This window comes from Lithobates pipiens, unplaced genomic scaffold (genome assembly GCF_037356315.1).
Source record: "Lithobates pipiens isolate NorthernLeopardFrog02 unplaced genomic scaffold, aLitPip1_a1.2 Scaffold_18, whole genome shotgun sequence".
Taxonomy (NCBI): domain Eukaryota; kingdom Metazoa; phylum Chordata; class Amphibia; order Anura; family Ranidae; genus Lithobates; species Lithobates pipiens.
The window spans coordinates 441,412,406-441,431,166 of record NW_027507758.1 but is presented as its reverse complement, the minus strand read 5'-3'; the positions used below and the strand labels follow the sequence as shown (position 1 = coordinate 441,431,166).

General features: G+C 45.2%; 1 protein-coding gene across 1 annotated transcript in view; it reads right to left on the bottom strand.

Moving 5' to 3' along the window:
- ARHGEF26 (Rho guanine nucleotide exchange factor 26) overlaps positions 1–18,761 on the bottom strand; it is a 219,390-nt gene that overhangs the window by 50,218 nt on the left and 150,411 nt on the right. Inside the window, exon 11 of the mRNA XM_077488153.1 lies at positions 6,527–6,681. Within this exon, the coding sequence (XP_077344279.1) occupies positions 6,527–6,681 (155 nt within the window). The remainder of the gene's footprint in view (positions 1–6,526; positions 6,682–18,761) is intronic.

Genomic DNA, 18,761 nt, shown 5'->3' with positions numbered 1-18,761 from the left:
ACTTGGTATAGGGTGCTACGGTACATAGGCTTGAGTGCGGTACAGTCTGCTGTTCTGTAAGGACCGCTATCGGTCCACAATAGATAGGGTTGACGTGCACCACTGCTGACCGCTGCCCTATACTGCAGCAGTCCTTCAGCGGTATAGGGACTGACGTACAGTCTGCTAAACACTAATACACAACCTGCTTGGTCCACAAAAGTTCTTATAAGGACTGGTAACTTGGTATAGGGTGCTACGGTACATAGGCTTGAGTGCGGTACAGTCTGCTGTTCTGTAAGGACCGCTATCGGTCCACAATAGATAGGGTTGACGTGCACCACTGCTGACCGCTCACCTATACTGCAGCAGTCCTTCAGCGGTATAGGGACTGACGTACAGTCTGCTAATCACTAACACACAACCTGCTTGTTCCACAAAAGTTCTTATAAGGACTGGTAACTTGGTATAGGGTGCTACGGTACATAGGCTTGAGTGCGGTACAGTCTGCTGTTCTGTAAGGACCGCTATCGGTCCACAATAGATAGGGTTGACGTGCACCACTGCTGACCGCTGCCCTATACTGCAGCAGTCCTTCAGCGGTATAGGGACTGACGTACAGTCTGCTAAACACTAATACACAACCTGCTTGGTCCACAAAAGTTCTTATAAGGACTGGTAACTTGGTATAGGGTGCTACGGTACATAGGCTTGAGTGCGGTACAGTCTGCTGTTCTGTAAGGACCGCTATCGGTCCACAATAGATAGGGTTGACGTGCACCACTGCTGACCGCTCACCTATACTGCAGCAGTCCTTCAGCGGTATAGGGACTGACGTACAGTCTGCTAATCACTAACACACAACCTGCTTGTTCCACAAAAGTTCTTATAAGGACTGGTAACTTGGTATAGGGTGCTACGGTACATAGGCTTGAGTGCGGTACAGTCTGCTGTTCTGTAAGGACCGCTATCGGTCCACAATAGATAGGGTTGACGTGCACCACTGCTGACCGCTCACCTATACTGCAGCAGTCCTTCAGCGGTATAGGGACTGACGTACAGTCTGCTAATCACTAACACACAACCTGCTTGTTCCACAAAAGTTCTTATAAGGACTGGTAACTTGGTATAGGGTGCTACGGTACATAGGCTTGAGTGCGGTACAGTCTGCTGTTCTGTAAGGACCGCTATCGGTCCACAATAGATAGGGTTGACGTGCACCACTGCTGACCGCTGCCCTATACTGCAGCAGTCCTTCAGCGGTATAGGGACTGACGTACAGTCTGCTAAACACTAATACACAACCTGCTTGGTCCACAAAAGTTCTTATAAGGACTGGTAACTTGGTATAGGGTGCTACGGTACATAGGCTTGAGTGCGGTACAGTCTGCTGTTCTGTAAGGACCGCTATCGGTCCACAATAGATAGGGTTGACGTGCACCACTGCTGACCGCTCACCTATACTGCAGCAGTCCTTCAGCGGTATAGGGACTGACGTACAGTCTGCTAATCACTAACACACAACCTGCTTGTTCCACAAAAGTTCTTATAAGGACTGGTAACTTGGTATAGGGTGCTACGGTACATAGGCTTGAGTGCGGTACAGTCTGCTGTTCTGTAAGGACCGCTATCGGTCCACAATAGATAGGGTTGACGTGCACCACTGCTGACCGCTCACCTATACTGCAGCAGTCCTTCAGCGGTATAGGGACTGACGTACAGTCTGCTAATCACTAACACACAACCTGCTTGTTCCACAAAAGTTCTTATAAGGACTGGTAACTTGGTATAGGGTGCTACGGTACATAGGCTTGAGTGCGGTACAGTCTGCTGTTCTGTAAGGACCGCTATCGGTCCACAATAGATAGGGTTGACGTGCACCACTGCTGACCGCTGCCCTATACTGCAGCAGTCCTTCAGCGGTATAGGGACTGACGTACAGTCTGCTAAACACTAATACACAACCTGCTTGGTCCACAAAAGTTCTTATAAGGACTGGTAACTTGGTATAGGGTGCTACGGTACATAGGCTTGAGTGCGGTACAGTCTGCTGTTCTGTAAGGACCGCTATAGGTCCACAATAGATAGGGTTGACGTGCACCACTGCTGACCGCTCACCTATACTGCAGCAGTCCTTCAGCGGTATAGGGACTAAGAGTTTTGTCACAGGGTCATTTAAAAAATGACATGCAGAGGAAGAGGCAGGCCCTTCCGCAGGGGTGGTAGGGGTAGGGCAGGAGCAACAGGCTTGAGCCAAAGTGGGAAGTTGCAGAAGGTGCGTTCAATTACTTTAAAGGATGCACCAGACTTGGTTGAGTGGCTCGCTCAGCCTTACTCTTCTGCACCCTCCTCATCCTCTCGATCTGCACCCTCTTCTTCACTCTCTGCTATGTGCACCCCCAAAGACACTACCACCAACAACACGACCACCACCACCACCACCACATACCTTCCGCTTGAGTCACTGGAATTATTTTCCGATCCATATCAAGAGGACATTTCTGATGCGCAGCCACTCTTGGTATTGGATCAGGAAGAGGAGGTAGCAACAAGCGCTACTCAGCAGTCTGACGCCAGTACCCAGATCAGCCCAAGGAGGAGGTTGGTCCCCGGTGTTGCTGCCTACTCCGAGATCTCTACTTATAGCGGTGGGGAAGGTGACGTTGATGATGACGTGTCTAGTGATGTCACGTGGGTGCCCACAAGAGAGGAAGAGGAGGGGAGTTCAGAGGGAGATATGGACCAGCAGATAGGGAGGAGAAGCAGCAATGACTTACATTGCACAGCAGGGACAAAGCAGACTGCAAATGTATCAGGAGCGAGTCATCGACCATGTACGGTCACATCTGGCGCTCCCAGGACACCGGCACATGGCTCCGCAGTGTGGGCTTTTTTTAACGTGTCCGCTGCTGACAATAGCGTTGCCATCTGCAATCTTTGCAGTCAACGCGTTAGTCGCGGTAAGCCCAATACTCACCTAGGGACGACCGCCTTAAGAAGGCACATGAGCAGCCATCACCGAGCCCAGTGGGAGCAACGGAACACACAAAGCCACACTGCAGGCTCTCACCGTCCAGCCTCGTCTTCTACTTCTCCTTCTCCTCTCTCCTCACAATTGTCCTCCACTCCACCTTCCATCACGCCAAGCTCACATTTTTCTGCAAAAAGGCAGGCTTCCGTGGGCCTAATGTTTGAGCGTAAAAAAATGATGATGCCGGATAACCCTCTTGCCCAACGGTTGGCGGCTGGCTTGTCAGAACTCATAGCCCGCCAACTACTGCCATATAAACTGGTGGACTCGGAGGCCTTTCGCAAATTTGTGGCCATTGGAACACCACAATGGAAGGTCCCAGGAAGGAAGTATTTCTCAGAGAAGGGCATCCCAGAGCTATATGGCCATGTTCAGCGGCAAGTGAATGTATCTCTGGCACACAGTGTCGGTGCCAAGATACATCTGACCACAGACACGTGGTCTAGCAAACACGGGCAGGGAAGGTATATCAGTTTTACTGCCCACTGGGTGAACCTTCTGACGGCCGTCAAGCATGTAACCCGTGGCACCCGTGTAGATTTGGTTTTACCGCCACGGATTGCATGCAGGCCTGACTCTTCTTCTCCTCCTCCTACTCCATCCTCCTCCCTCTCCTCCTCAGCTGCCTCCTCCTTTTCCGCTGCTAGCGTCTCTTCCACTGCACCGCCCAAGCTCCCCAGAACCTATTCCACATGCCAGGTGAGACGTTGCCATGCCGTGCTGCGTCTGTTGTGCCTGGAAGCAAAGAGCCACACTGGCCCGGCACTCCTTTCAGCTTTGCGTTCACAGGCAGATGAGTGGCTAACACCGCTCAATTTGACAGTTGGTAAAGTGGTGTGTGACAACGGTGCCAATCTGCTTAGCGCATTGAAACAGGGCAAAATCACGCACGTGCCGTGCATGGCACACGTCTTAAACTTGGTCGTGCAGCGATTCCTTGTCAAATACCCTGGGGTCCAGGACATCTTGCGGCAGGCAAGGAAAATCTCGGCCCATTTCAGAAGATCTTACACGGCCATGGCTCGCCTTGCTGACATTCAGCGGCGACACCATCTGCCGGTCAGACGTCTTATTTGCGATTGCCCGACGCGATGGAACTCAACCTTCTATATGCTTGATAGGCTGCTCCAGCAGAAACGTGCAGTTAACGTCTACCTGTATGAACTCTGCGAAAGAAACGGTTCTGGGGAGCTGGGTTTTTTTTCACCGCGCCAGTGGCTGCTCATGCGCGACACATGCAGACTTCTGCGGCCATTTGAGGAGATCACCAAACTGGTCAGTCGCAGCCATGGCGCCATCAGTGACATGGTACCTTATGCCTTCTTTCTGGAGCGTGCATTGCGTCGTGTCATTGATCAGGCTGTGGAGGAGCAGGAGCGGGAAGATGAGGAAGTCGCAATGCTGGATGAATTCCCAGGGGGGGCTACTCTATCTGAGACAAGTCAACAACAGGAGTCTGATGAGGAGTCAGAGGAGGATGGTGCCGGGGCGGATGAGCAGGAGCAAGAAGAGCATGCTTTAAACCTTTCTGGGATCCCTGTTGTGCGAGGATGGGGAGAGGAGAATGAAGAGGACGACATTATCCTGGATGATGAGCAGGAGCCAGGCCACCACACCGCTTCCACTTTAGTGCAAATGGGGGCCTTCATGCTCCAGTGTTTTAATAGGGACCCCCGTATAAAAAGCATGAGGGTCAAGGACCAGTACTGGGTGGCAACGTACTTAGACCCCCGGTACAAACACAAAATGGCGGAAATGTTACCGCCGTCGCAGAGGGCTGTCAGAATGCAGCACTTCCAGGCCTTGCTTCGAGAAATGCTGCATTCTGCTTTTGCGTGCGCTGGCAGAGGAGCAATTCCCACTCCCAGAGAAGGATTTGCGGGTACCAATCCAACAGCGCCTGCAAGAAGAGGCCGGTTTGAAGATGTGTTGGTGACTTCGGATATGAGGTCATTCTTTCAGCCGACCCATCGACAGGTGTCATCCGGATCCAGCATCAGGGAACGCCTAGACCGTCAGGTGTCCGACTACATTGGGTTAACGGCCGATGTGGACGCTCTGAGGAGTGATGAACCCCTAGACTACTGGGTGGGCAGGCTTGACCTCTGGCCAGAGCTTGCCCAATTTGCAATCGAACTGTTGGCTTGCCCCTCATCCAGTGTCCTGTCCGAAAGGACGTTCAGCGCAGCAGGGGGGATTGTGACCGATAAGCGTACTCGCCTAGCTCACCACAGTGTTAACTACCTCACATTTCTAAAAATGAATGAGGCATGGATCTCGGAGGAATTCAACACATGTGACCAGTAGACCATGTATATGTCTATAAACTATTTTTTTAATCAAGCACACAGACCTTCTTAATTCATTTGGCTCACTTCCTTGACCCAAAAAAGCACACCGTACTATATGCCCCTACCCTCCTCTTTGAAGAGGTTGAGCGGTGTCATATTTCTACTGGGGCTGCTTATGATATCCCTGTGCTGTGCTGACTTCCTCCTGGGGGTTCTTATTATGAAGGGATCACACTATCCCTGTGCTGTGCTGACTTCCTCCTGGGGGTTCTTATTATGAGGGGATCACACCATCCCTGTGCTGTGCTGACTTCCTCCTGGGGCTGCTTACGGTGCTGCTGTCAGCGCTGTATGTCACGGTGCTGCTGTCAGCGCTGTATGTCACGGTGCTGCTGTCAGCGCTGTATGTCACGGTGCTGCTGTCAGCGCTGTATGTCACGGTGCTGCTGTCAGCGCTGTATGTCACGGTGCTGCTGTCAGCGCTGTATGTCACGGTGCTGCTGTCAGCGCTGTATGTCACGGTGCTGCTGTCAGCGCTGTATGTCACGGTGCTGCTGTCAGCGCTGTATGTCACGGTGCTGCTGTCAGCGCTGTATGTCACGGTGCTGCTGTCAGCGCTGTATGTCACGGTGCTGCTGTCAGCGCTGTATGTCACGGTGCTGCTGTCAGTGCTCTGTATTACGGTGCTGCTGTCAGATGCCTCTATCACGGTGCATGTGTCATTCCGGTATGTCACGCTGCTGGTGATCATCTCCTGCACCCTCTTCTTTGCCTACCCTGGTCCCTGACCTTCCCTCTCCTCCATTGCCTTCATTAGCTCCATAGTCCTGAATTGTTAGAACAATTTCCCAAATAAAATAAAAATGCTTGTAGTTATCGATCCCAAATTCACCTCATACATGTATTATGTCATTGTCCAGATGGTGGGACTACGTTTTACCCCCTAATAATTACCACGTGGCCGCAAATTCGACATGAAGGTTTGCAAAGTTCGCCTCCCATTGAAGTCAATGGGGCCCGCGGCGAACGTTCGGTTTCGCGAACGTTTGGGTCCGTTCGCATTTCGCGTTCGCGAAACGTCCCGTCGGAAGTTCGTCCATCACTATTCCTGACATGTTTTGGCCATTAGCTAGACAGGCTCTTGACTGAACTGAAGACAAACCGCCAGGCACTGACATCCCACTGGTGCAGAGATATGATATTTGTATAAAAAGGCAGAAATTACCTTTTTTTCTTTGTGATGATCAGCACATCATTGAAGAGGAGGAAGTAGACTTGTTGTTTTGTTGTTCTCTTGGAGAAAATGCCGGTGTCCTCTACATAGGATGTAAGCTCACCCCGCTTCAGTAACCACCGCGAGGAAGACACCAATGGGAATGGCTAAAGAAGCATAGTGTATGTGGTCAGTGGAAAGATAATAAAAGGACCATATAATAAATTAAAATTACAATGTGCAAAAGAGGACTCATATAAAATACCCCAACTGCAATCGTTAATGTAGTGGCGCACACACATAGTCTTTCAGTTCTTGGGGCCCTGCCTGGTGTCTTTTGCTTAACTACTCAACCACTCTCACTCTCAGATCTTTATAAAGACAAATCATTCTGTAGTCCAAGTTCAGAACAGACAGATAAGGTGGTTGTAATAGCTTAAAGTTTTTTACCTTCTATGTGCTGCAGTCTCCTCAATACTTACCTGAGCCCCATCTCAATCCAGCGATGTGCACAGGAGCCTCGGCTGTCCCAGGCTCTCTCTCCTCATTGGCTGAGACATAGCAGCAAGAGCCAATCATAGTCAATGAGGAGAGTGCAGAGGGCAGGGCCGAACCATGGCTCTATGTGTCCTGTAGATGCATAGAGCAGAGCTCAGGCGTGAGCATGCACCAGTGCCCCCATAGCAAGCAGCTTGCTACTGAAGAAATATCACTTTGCTACAATGTAAAGTAGTGAGTGTACAGCTTGTATAACAGTGTAAATTTGCTGTCCCTTCAAAACAACTTAACACACAGCCATTAATGTCTAAACCGCTGGCAATAAAAGTGAGTACACCCTTAAATGAAAATGTCCAAATTGGGCCCAATTAGCCATTTTCCCTCCCCGGTGTCATGTGACTTGTTAGTGTTACAAGGTCTCGGGTGTGAATGGGGAGCAGGTGTATTAAATTTGATATTATCGCTCTCACTCTCTCATACTGGTCACTGGAAGTTCAATACGGCACCTCATGGCAAAGAACTCTCTGAGGATCTAAAAAAAAAGAATTGTTGCTCTATATAAAGATGGCCTAGGCTATAAGATGATTTCCAAGACCCTGAAACATAACTGCAGCACAGTGTCCTAGACCATACAGCAGTTTAACAGGACAGGTTCCACTCAGAACAAGCCTTCGTCATGGTCAACCAAAGAGGTTGAGTATACGTGCTCAGCATCATATGCAGAGGTTGTCTTTGGGAAATATACGTATGAGTGTTGCCAGCATTGCTGCAGAGGTTGAAGTGGCGGGGGGGGGGGGGGTCAGCCTGTCAATGCTCAGACCATACGCCACACATTGCATCAAATTGGTCTACATGGCTGTTGTCCCAGAAGGAAGCCTCTTCTAAAGATGATGCACAAAAAAGCCAGCAAACAGTTTTCTGAAGACTAAGGACATGGATTACTGGTACCACGTCCTGTGGTCTGATGAGACCAAGATACATTTATTTGGTTCAGATGGTGTCAAGCGTGTGTGGCAGCAACCAGGTGAGGAGTACAAAGACAAGTGTGTCTTGCTTACAGTCAAGCATGGTGGTGGGAGTTTCATGTTCTGGGGCTTGCATGAGTGCTGCCACCACTAGGGAGCTACAGTTCATTGAGGGAATCATGAATGCAAACATGTGCTGTGACATACTGAAGCAGAGCATGATCCCTTCCCTTCAGAGACTGGGCCGCAGGGCAGTATTCCAACATGATAACGACCCCAAACACCTCAAGATGACCACTGCCTTGCTAAAGAAGCTGAAGGTAAAGGTGATGGACTGGCCAAGCATGTCTCCAGACCTAAACCCTATTGAGCATCTGTGAGGCATCCTCAAATGGAAGGTGGAGGAGCGCAAGGGTCTCTAACATCCACCAGCTCTGTGATGTCGTCATGGAGGAGTGGAAGAGGAATCCAGTGGCAACCTGTGAAGCTCTGGTGAATGCCATGCCCAAGTGGATAAAGGCTGTGCTTGAAAATAATGTTCACCACACAAAATCTTGACACTTTGGGTCCAATTTAGACATTTTCACGTAGGGGTGTACTCACTTTTGTTGCCAGTGGTTTAGACATTAATGGCTGTGTGTTGAGTTATTTTGAGGGGACAGCAAATTTACACTGTTATACAAGCTGTACACTCACTACTTCACGTTTCAGTGTTGTCACATGAAAAGGTATAATAAAATATTTATTGAGATACTGTATATAGATTACTTTATTATTACAGAATTTTCCTGAATAAGGTAAGGGTTATGTTCTGTGAATGTTAACATAACACTACCACCCAATTAATACCCAGAAAATGCTGCACAGGTGACAAATAGATCAGGAAAGAGAGGGGGAGAGGTCCAAAAACTTTGTGAATACCAGATCTGTCCAAGTTACATCGCTCAACCCAGGGAGGATCTATATTACTAACAAAGACTTATGAAATAACATTTAATGGGGCTTGTCTACATGTGTTACGTCTATATGACTCACAAACTGGTATATGGTTAAAATGCCACATTATAAGATGGCAAAGTCGAAAAGTAATAAATTTGAAAAGTATGGGTAAGCAAATAAATTAAATAAATCAGAACTTGATTATATAACCATTAAAGTTGTTCTGCCTTTTTTTAAATGTCTTATTGTCACCTCGCACCCATTTAATTATCAGTATGTAATACTATAATGAAGGGTTAATGACTACAAAGAGAAAAGTAATGGATCTCTTGGTTCTAAGCCAGACCATGGGACTGGTGGATGCCTGATCAAATGTCTTTACGCTGTGCCAAGACACTGAAGGGCAATGCGCCAGCACTGGTAACTCCTTTCCTAAATAAAAGTCGACCGTTTCCTGTGAGGAGTCAATGCAGCGGGCCAACTTAACCAATCCTTTGCCAAAATAGAATCTAGGTATAAAACTTTTGCTATACTGTATAACATTGGTTTTATCTTTGCTTTTCAAAAAGCAAGGGTTAGAGACTAAAAAAAGAACTGGTGGTGTTTACATTTTTCTCCCCTAAACTGAAATCCAAAGGAATTTCAAATATGACATTCTCTAACACCTAAAATCCATAAACAACTATTGCTATGCACTTTTTGACTTTTTGATATGATATATTAATCAAGTGAATGTAGTATTATTCTGTGACTGTTGTGAGCCAGAATGATACACCAAAGACATCAAACTAAGCACGTATTTTGTAGAAGACTGCATAGACTAGATAATAACTGGATAATAAATGTAATATGCACTAATTACCTTTGCTATTTGTCTAGTGTTTCAATAAGAATTGAATAACGTTTTTTTTCTAGCATCACAAAGGTTTTTGCAGCAGGGCAAAACGAATTTGCGGAAGGTGCAGTAACTCATCATTTACTTTTCACTGAACTGATTCATTAAAAAAAAAAAAAAAAAAAAAAAAAAATGATCGGTGGCTATTGTTTACTACCCTATAAACATTCTCATTGTTCCCTGCCTTGTTTTATAATGGACATAAATAAATTAAGCAATTACCATAAAACACTGATATAATAAACCATAAACAAAGATTACAGTGATATTAAAACACACTTTTTTTTTTAATTGCTTACAACGCATTTGACATTCCCCAATACATAATGTGCTTATTTTTGTGCACAAAACATATATTATTAAATAAATCATCGCCACTGGTTTTAGGTCACAGAGCACTGCTTCCCAGAACTTCTGGGTGGGGAAGAGCGGGTCCTGAGTGACACCGTCCAGAAGGGAAAAGACAGCTCAGCCACAGAGAGAAGGGGGAGACAGGGGACCAGCTTGCCACCTGACTACCTCTAAGTGCATGTATAGGTGCCAGCTGGGATGCATACAAAGGTGGCTCCAAGGAATCTTAGGCGAGAATGGAGCCACCTGAAAACAGGACCCAGAGAGGGAAGAATCTGGAGACAGACTGCAAAACAAAGGCTTACAAAGAAAACCACAGAAAAGATGGTAAGGGCTGAGGTCTACAGCCCTATATCTTTATTTAGCATTTGTAAGTTTATTAAAGTGGTTGTAAAACATATAGTTGTTTTTTTTTAGATAACAAACATGTTATACTTGCTCTGTGCACAGAGTGGCCCCAATACTTTTCTGTGGTCCCTGCCGGCACTCCTGCGTCCATAGACATAGACAACATAGTTCAGCCATTCCCTCATCAAGGGAGTTGACTGACAGCAGTGGCTCCCACTGCCACAGCAAATCCTAGTACTGGATCAAGTGAGGGCTCAGGTAAGTTTAAGGGGGTGAGGGGGCAATACTTATACCTATACATTTTTTACCCTAATGTAGGGAATGCATTAAGGCAAGAAAATATTTAGGCTTTGCAACAACATTAACCACTTGAGATCCGCGCTATAGCCGAATGACGACTACAGCGCGAACCTGCATTACCTGGACTACGTCTATTGATGCTGTTCCATGCAGGAGCGGCCTGCGTGCCCCCTGAAGGGCGCTCTCTGTGATCAGCGATGTCAACACAGCCGGTAATTGACTATTGTTTCACCTCGCACTGACAGCTCGAAGAGAAAGAAAAAAGCCCATCACCAGCGGTAGTGGGAGGGACATCAGTCCCGATCACTGCGAGCTGCCGCCAGCTCCTTAGTGCCCACCTGTGCTCCCTACAAGTGCCACCTAGCATTAGGCAACAGTGCCACCTACCAGTGCCCAACAGCACCACCTGTCAGTGCCCAACAGCGCCACCTGTCAGTGCCCACAGTGCCACCTGTCAGTGCCCACAGTGCCACCTGTCAGTGCCCACAGTGCCACCTGTCAGTGCCCACAGTGCCACCTGTCAGTGCCCACAGTGCCACCTGTCAGTGCCCACAGTGTTGTTGACTGTAATGACTACTAGCTATACCATGACCTTGATAAATAAATGAAAGCATTAAAGAAAAACTGACTGATACATATGTGTGCTGGGATGTTTCTGTACTTAGGGGTCTGTGCTGGGGAGGGGGGGGGGCATTGTCAGTCTGTGCTGGGGAGGCTGATCTGTGCTGGAGGGGTCCATCTGTTTTAAGGGCTCTATGCTGTGGGGAGGGTGTCTGTCTGTACCAAGGGGTCTGTGCTTGGGGTCCGACTGTACTGAAAGGGTTGCATTGAGGGGTCTGTACTGGAGGAAGGGGGGGGCTGGAAAAGTTGTACTGGGGGGGTCTGTGGAGGGTAAGGGAGTTGGTCTGTACTAAAAGATCTATACTGGGGGGGGGGGGGGCAGTCTTTGCTGAGGGGTCTATGGTCTATGGTGGAAGAGTTCATGTGTACTGAGTGGTCTGTGTTGGGGGATCTGTATATGTAATGGAACGGTTTTATTTTATTAAAATTAATGTGTATATATGTCTATTAGACTCTCACTTTTGGCATAGTCATTAAAGCAGGTTTTGTGGGTACGCGAACTGTGTCATATGTGTGCTGAGTATTTGTTTTTTAACTATGCCATTTTATACCGTAGTCACTGTTAGAGCAATTTGGCTACACCCACAAATCAGAGCAACACTTTGTTTTTTCAGATGTTTTTGGGGGGGACGAGGTGTAAAAAAAGATGTGGTAGGTACACCAACGTCTAGCATACATAAAAAGAAGCCTGGGGAAAGTGAGCATTAAACTGATGGACAGTGGACTAATGGCCCCGTGCTAATAAGCATTGCCTTATGCCGCGTACACACGATCGGAATTCTCATCGGAAAAGCCTTGGATGGTTTTTCCGGCGGAATTTCGCTCAAGCTTGTGTTGCCTACACACGGTCACACCAAATTACAACCGTCAAGAACGCTGTGACGTACAACACTACGATGAGCTGCTAAAATTAAGTTCAGTGCTTCCGAACATGCATCAAATTTTTTCCGAGCATGCATCGGAATTTTGCGCGTCGGAATTGCCACGCATCATCAGAATTTCTGATAGAAACGTCTTCCGTCGGAAAAATTGAGAACATGTTCTCAATCTTTTGCTGGCCGAAATTCCACCAGCAAAAGTCCAATGGAGCCTACACACGGTCGCATTTTCTGATGAAAAGCTCTAATTGGTCTTTTGCTGGCCGAATTTCCGATCGTGTGTACGCAGCATTAGATGTGATGAAAAGCAACTACACTATAAGAGGTACTGCTAAGGATACAAAGAGCATGTCTTCACATCTCCTAACATATTGTTTTATTACAAAACACTTTACATTACAAGACATTCCATATGTTTAGTCATTGTTGGCTAACCTCTGTATTCCCAATGAGGTATTATTTTATTATGTCCAGGATACAGTAATATTGTTCACTGCACCAGAGAGATTACAAGAGATATTTTTAGGGGATGTTTGTGAGAGATAATTGCAGACATGAACTTTGTGTTAATGTAGGCAATATACAGATTTGATGAACAAATGCCTTGTGCCAAAAAAAAAAAAAAAATACTTTTGTGTATTCATTTTTACTTTGCCAGTAAAGCAATCCTTATCTTGATACAATAGTTTTTGTTTTCATGCCATTTATAGTCAATAAATCCAAATTTGATTAGCATACAGTGATTCATAAAGTAAACAGACAGTGCCGTGTTAACTGTGTCTCTAAGCCCCATTTCAGTCACATGGTTTTCTATGACTACACCTACAACCTTGTTCTAGGTAACAAACAGATCTACAGTGGAACCTTGGTTTACGAGTAACGCGGTTAATGAGCGTTTTGAAAGACAAGCAACTTTTTTTACAATTTCTCACTCAGTTTGCCAGTGTTGTCTCACAAAACCAGAAGAATTCAAGCTAATGGACATTGCAGTACAGCATTTGGCCAGAGGTGTGGGGTGACGGGGACACTCGGAACGGTGTGGAGCCATTCGGAAATACTTGAAAACACTCAAAAATACTTTCTGAGGCTTTCCGAGCTGTCCCCGAGTATTTCCGAGGTTCTCTGGGGCCCCCCCCCCCCACCTCTGGCCACATACGGTATTGCATGTGTAATAGAAGTCAATGCGGAACGAATTATCTTAGTTTACATTGACTTCTATAGGGAAACTTGCTTTAATATGTGAGTACTTTGGATTACAAGCATTCTCTTGGAACGGATTATGCTCATAATCCAAGGTTCCACTGTACTTGCCTTCATAAGAATCACATAGGACCATCTCTGCTGCCCTTTCCAAACCATTCCTTGGTGAAAGAAAAAGCCCATTTCCCTCATGTATTTAAAATAAAATAAAAATTATATTGCTTAAACAGATTGTTCATTATGTTGGATGGTTGTTGTCAAAACCTCAACCTCCATGTTGTTGTGTTGGTGCTGCTATGTTCTAGATATCACCTATTACTAGTGGTCTTGAAAGGTTTAATTGCTAGCAAAAATCTAAATTATCAACCCTAAAAAACAGCCACACTTTGACACTTTGTGAGACTACAATGTAGTCTCACAAAGTGTCAACTGTGTAATTAGAGAAAACCTGTACTGCAGTTAGCTAGAAGCCTCACACAATTATTAAAATTAACTTAATTATTTGAGGAAGGAATGCATTCTCTTTCAAATGATTATCCAAACTTGTTAATTGCTGTTCTGTACCTGGCATCTTATAATAATACATTGCATTCCAAAAGACAGAAAATGATTCACTCTCTTAAATGTTTCATATTCAACTGGATCCTAAGGGGCCATGCAAATTGTTTTCACTCCGGAAAAACGTAAACAATAGGAAAACCGTCACACCATTCACTGCATTTGGCAACACAGCCTAAGAAAGGTAGGAAATAGCTAAGATGAGTTAGGACGTGGCAGATCTTCCCTCAGGTTCAACACTATTTGACATGTAATTAAGGAGCGTCTTGTAAGAAGAGAAAGAATGACTAGCATGCAAGAGAACGAAAAATGACAAACACCACAATAGGCATGACAGAACCCAGTTAGTCATTCGCAAGTAATTTACTTTCAGAATCTTCTACGTTATTATATTTGCTGTGTGTGTGTGTGTGTGTATGTGTTAAATGACTTAATTAAGCATTCAAGCATCTAAGAGGCAAGCTGTATGAGAACCCTTTCAGGGATTGTAATATAATTTGGCTTTTTTGTAATAATGGTTGACTGATGCGTGAAGCATTTCATAATATAGCTGTGTACACTGGACACTTTGATGGGAAACTCTAAACGCCATAGTCCTAAACTATAATAAGACATTAGCATGTGATTTAATTTGTCAGATAAACGTTCAAATGTGAAATAACTGTTATAAACTCTGATATGCTCTTTGAGCATTGGAGGCGCCCGCCCCTTTCTCACTGCTTGGCGGTGATCCTGCATCGGTGTTCGCTCAGCGCGGAGTTCCGTTCCTTCTGGGATTGGGCTTAGCGCTCTGCAAACAGGGGATCTCGTTGAGTTCCAGTCCTCACTGTGCATGCTTGGCTTTCTTTTTTCCATCTAGGTTGCATTTTCATCTACTATGCATCGCGTAAGTGGTGACGTCACACAGAGGCGACCATCAGCATTGTGGGTGCAGTGACGTCATTACGTTAGCCAGACACTTTGCATGTGCGAGCGTCGTCCTTGCACTATATCTGAGCCACTGACAGACCACATAGTTAGCTGCCACGGGTCTGGTCGCATTAGACACGAATGGTACTTTGACCAGTCAGGTATTTATATTCTTTCTCTTTTTAATACTGTCCAAATTTTGTTTTTGATATGCCCCTTACTCATTTAGTGTTTAGCGGTTATATACCAATCTATCTGTTATCTACTCAGGAATACTTCCTGGATTGGTGGATCAAACATACCCTCCTGTCTTCTGTACACAGATTGTTTGGGCGCTAGTTAATATTTCTGGTCACCCTTATAATTTTACGGTATGTTCCTGTCCATGTGTTACTAACCTGCTCACAGATACTTATTGTTAATGTTTCTTTGCTGGTGTACATGTATAGCATATACACCCCATGAGCATAGGATTCAATTTTCTTTAATTGTACCATTTAGATCACCTCTTGGGGGGTCTCTCTTGACTGGTCTTTGCAGGATCCTCGCTGGCAACATCCAGTGACGAGGGTTGAAAATCCCCTTACTTAACATCTATTTAGCTGTCCTGCCATTGTTTAATGGTCGTGTGGGATATCAGACGGATTTAATTTGAAGATATTCTTGTTTCTATGCATGATTTCCATTTGCTGCTATGTTTTATAATTGCAAACTATTTATATACATATGCTGTTACAGACTTCTGACTCTTTATGCTTGAATAGAACAACTGAGGAAGGGCAATAAGCTGGAAACGTTGGGTCAAGTTTATAAAAAAAAGAGTTGTCACTTATGTATCTCCATCCATCTATGCTTACATGTATTTGTATATATTCCAAATGATCATTTCTAGTTTTTAATAATGAAATTGTTTGTACAATAATAAAGACATTTCTATTTTAATATTCATGAGTTTCTAGTCACTTTTTAAAGTCCCACTCTCTAGGGGGTTGTCTTTTTTCTCTGCTTATCCGGAATGTGGTGACTAACTCATTATCTTTCTTTGAATGTGGGACCTTCTTTTAAAATAACGGTTATTGGCCATTAAGTGGTGATGTTATTACTGCAACAATTAGAAGAGGCGGGTATTGTTTGTTGAGGGAGATCCCTGCCTGGAGCACAACTTTAATAACTAAGCACCTAACATTTCTAGAAGGTCAGTTGTTAAATTTCTCCAGATAACTTTTAAATGGTTGACTTGTTCAGCCAGTAGCTATAGGCACAGTCTAGTAGGTAAAATCACCCACCGGTTTCCTATATCTTTTGGGGACTACAGCAGCAAGATCTCCTTTTCAAAGTTTCTTGCCTGCTTTGGAGTTTTGGGTGCTACCACCCTTCTTAAAGTGATCACACTCTTGCGGTTACATCCTCCTTAATATAAAATATATAGTTAGGTCCATATATATTTGGACACATGCAGCACAAGTTTCATTTCTTTGTGGTATTTACCAGAACATATTCAAGCTATAGTTATATAATGGATATGGACTGAAATTTTAAACTCTCAGGTTTAATTTGAGGGTATGTACATCCAAATCAGAGTAAGGGTTTAGGAATTACAGCTCTTAAGAATAGCCATCCTCCCTTTTTCAAGGGATCAAAAGTAATTGGACAATTGAATCAAAAGCGGTTTCATGGCCAGGTGTGGGCTACTCCTTTGTTATGTCTTTATCAATTAAGCAGGTAAAAGATCTGGAGTTGGTTCTAAATGTGGTATTTGCATTTGGAATCTATTGCTGTGAACCTACATCATGCGTTTAAAGGAGCTGTCCATGCAAGCGAAACAGGCCATTGTAAGGGTTCAAAAATGAAACAAATCCACCTGAGAGATATAAGCAGCATTAGGAGTGGCCAAATCAACAGTTTGGTACATTCTGTGGAAAGAAGTGCACACTGTTGAGCTCAGCAACATAAAAAGGCATGGATGTCCATGGAAGAAAACAGTGGTGGATGATTGCAGGATCCTCTCTATGGTAAAGAAAAACCCATTCACAACATCTAGACAAGTGAAGGACACTCTCCAGGAGGTGGGCGTATCATTATCAAAGTCTACAATAAAGAGAAGACTTCACGAGAGCAAATACAGAGGGTTCACCACAAGGGTGCAAACTATTATTAAGCATGAAGAATAGAAAAGCCAGATTCGATTTTGCCAAAAAACATCTAAAAAAGCCAGACCAGTTCTGGAAAAGCATTCTTTGGACGGATGAAACTAAGATTAATCTGTACCAAAATGACGGGAGGAAAAAAGTGTGGAGAAGGCTTGGAACAGCTCATGATCCAAAGCATACAATGTCATCTGTAAACATGGTGGAGGCAGTGCGATGGCATGGACATGCATGGCTTCCAGTGGCACTGGGTTATTGATGTTTATTGATGTGACAGAAGACAGCCAGATGAATTCTGCAGTGTTTAGAGATATACTGTCAGCTCATATTCAGCCAAATGCAGCAAAGTTGATTGGGCAGCGCTTCACAGTAGATGGACAATGATCCAAAACACATTGCAAAAGCAACCCAGGAGCTTTTGAAGGAAAATAAGTTGAATATTCTGCAATGCCCTGATCTCAACACAATCGAGCATGCATTTCACATGCTGAAGGCAAAACTAAAGGCAGAAAGACACACAGACAGAACAACTGAAGACAGTTGCAGTTAGAGCCTGGAAAAGCATCAGAAATGAGGAAACCCAGTCTTTGGTCATGTCCATGGGTTCCAGATTTCAGGCAGTCATTGCCAGTAAAGGATTCTCAACAAAATATTAAAAATTAACATTTTATTTACGATTATATTCATTTGTCCTATTACATTTGACCCCCTGACAATGGAGGGACTGTATACAAATACAAATGGTTGCAGTTCCTAAACTTTGTACTTGATATTCATGTTCAACCCTTGAATTAAAGCTGAAAGTCATTTGGATTGTTTTATTTCATTTTATTCTGATAGCACGCAGAGCCAAAAGTATGAAAATTGTGCCTGTGTCCAAATAGATATTTATAACTGTATTATTTTAAATCCACCAGAGAGAATAATGCCCACCTTGTTATGACTACGGCAGCACTGTAGACCATTAATTTGTGTGCAAGGTGAACTTGTTTGATGGCGTAACATTTCATTTCCTATAATAATCTAAAATGTCAGCTTTACCTGAACTGATGGTTTAAAGCGGGAGTCCACCGGGACTCCGCATTTTTTTTTTTTTTTTTTAAAAGCCAGCAGCTACAAATACTGCAGCTGCTGACTTTTAAATAGTGACACTTACCTGTCCAGCGCGCCCGCGATGTCGGCACCCGAAGCCGATCGCTCGCTCGGCTGCCGGGTCCCGCCGCCATCTTGGGTATGGGAATCAGGAAATGGAGCCTTTCGGCTTCATTTCCCGGTTCCCTACTGTGCATGCGCGAGCCGCGCGGCGCAATCCGGACGGTCCCCGCTGCCTCTGGGAGCTGTGTGTTTCCCAGCAGGCAGCGGGGCACTTGCTGAAGGGGGCGGGCGCTTGCGGAACGGGGGCGTAACCTACGCTCGTTCCGCAGAGAGCTAGCCCGGAAGTGGGTGCAGTTACCTGGATTATCCAGGTAACTGCACCCCCCTCCCCCCTGAAAGGTGCCGATTGTGGCGCCGGAGGGGGGGGGGATTCCGATGAGCGGAGGTCCATTTTAGGGTGGACCTCCGCTTTAAATGCTTCATAATACAGCTGTTTAGTGCTCTAAACTAAAAGGTAACAATTTATGTTAGTGAAAGTGTAGA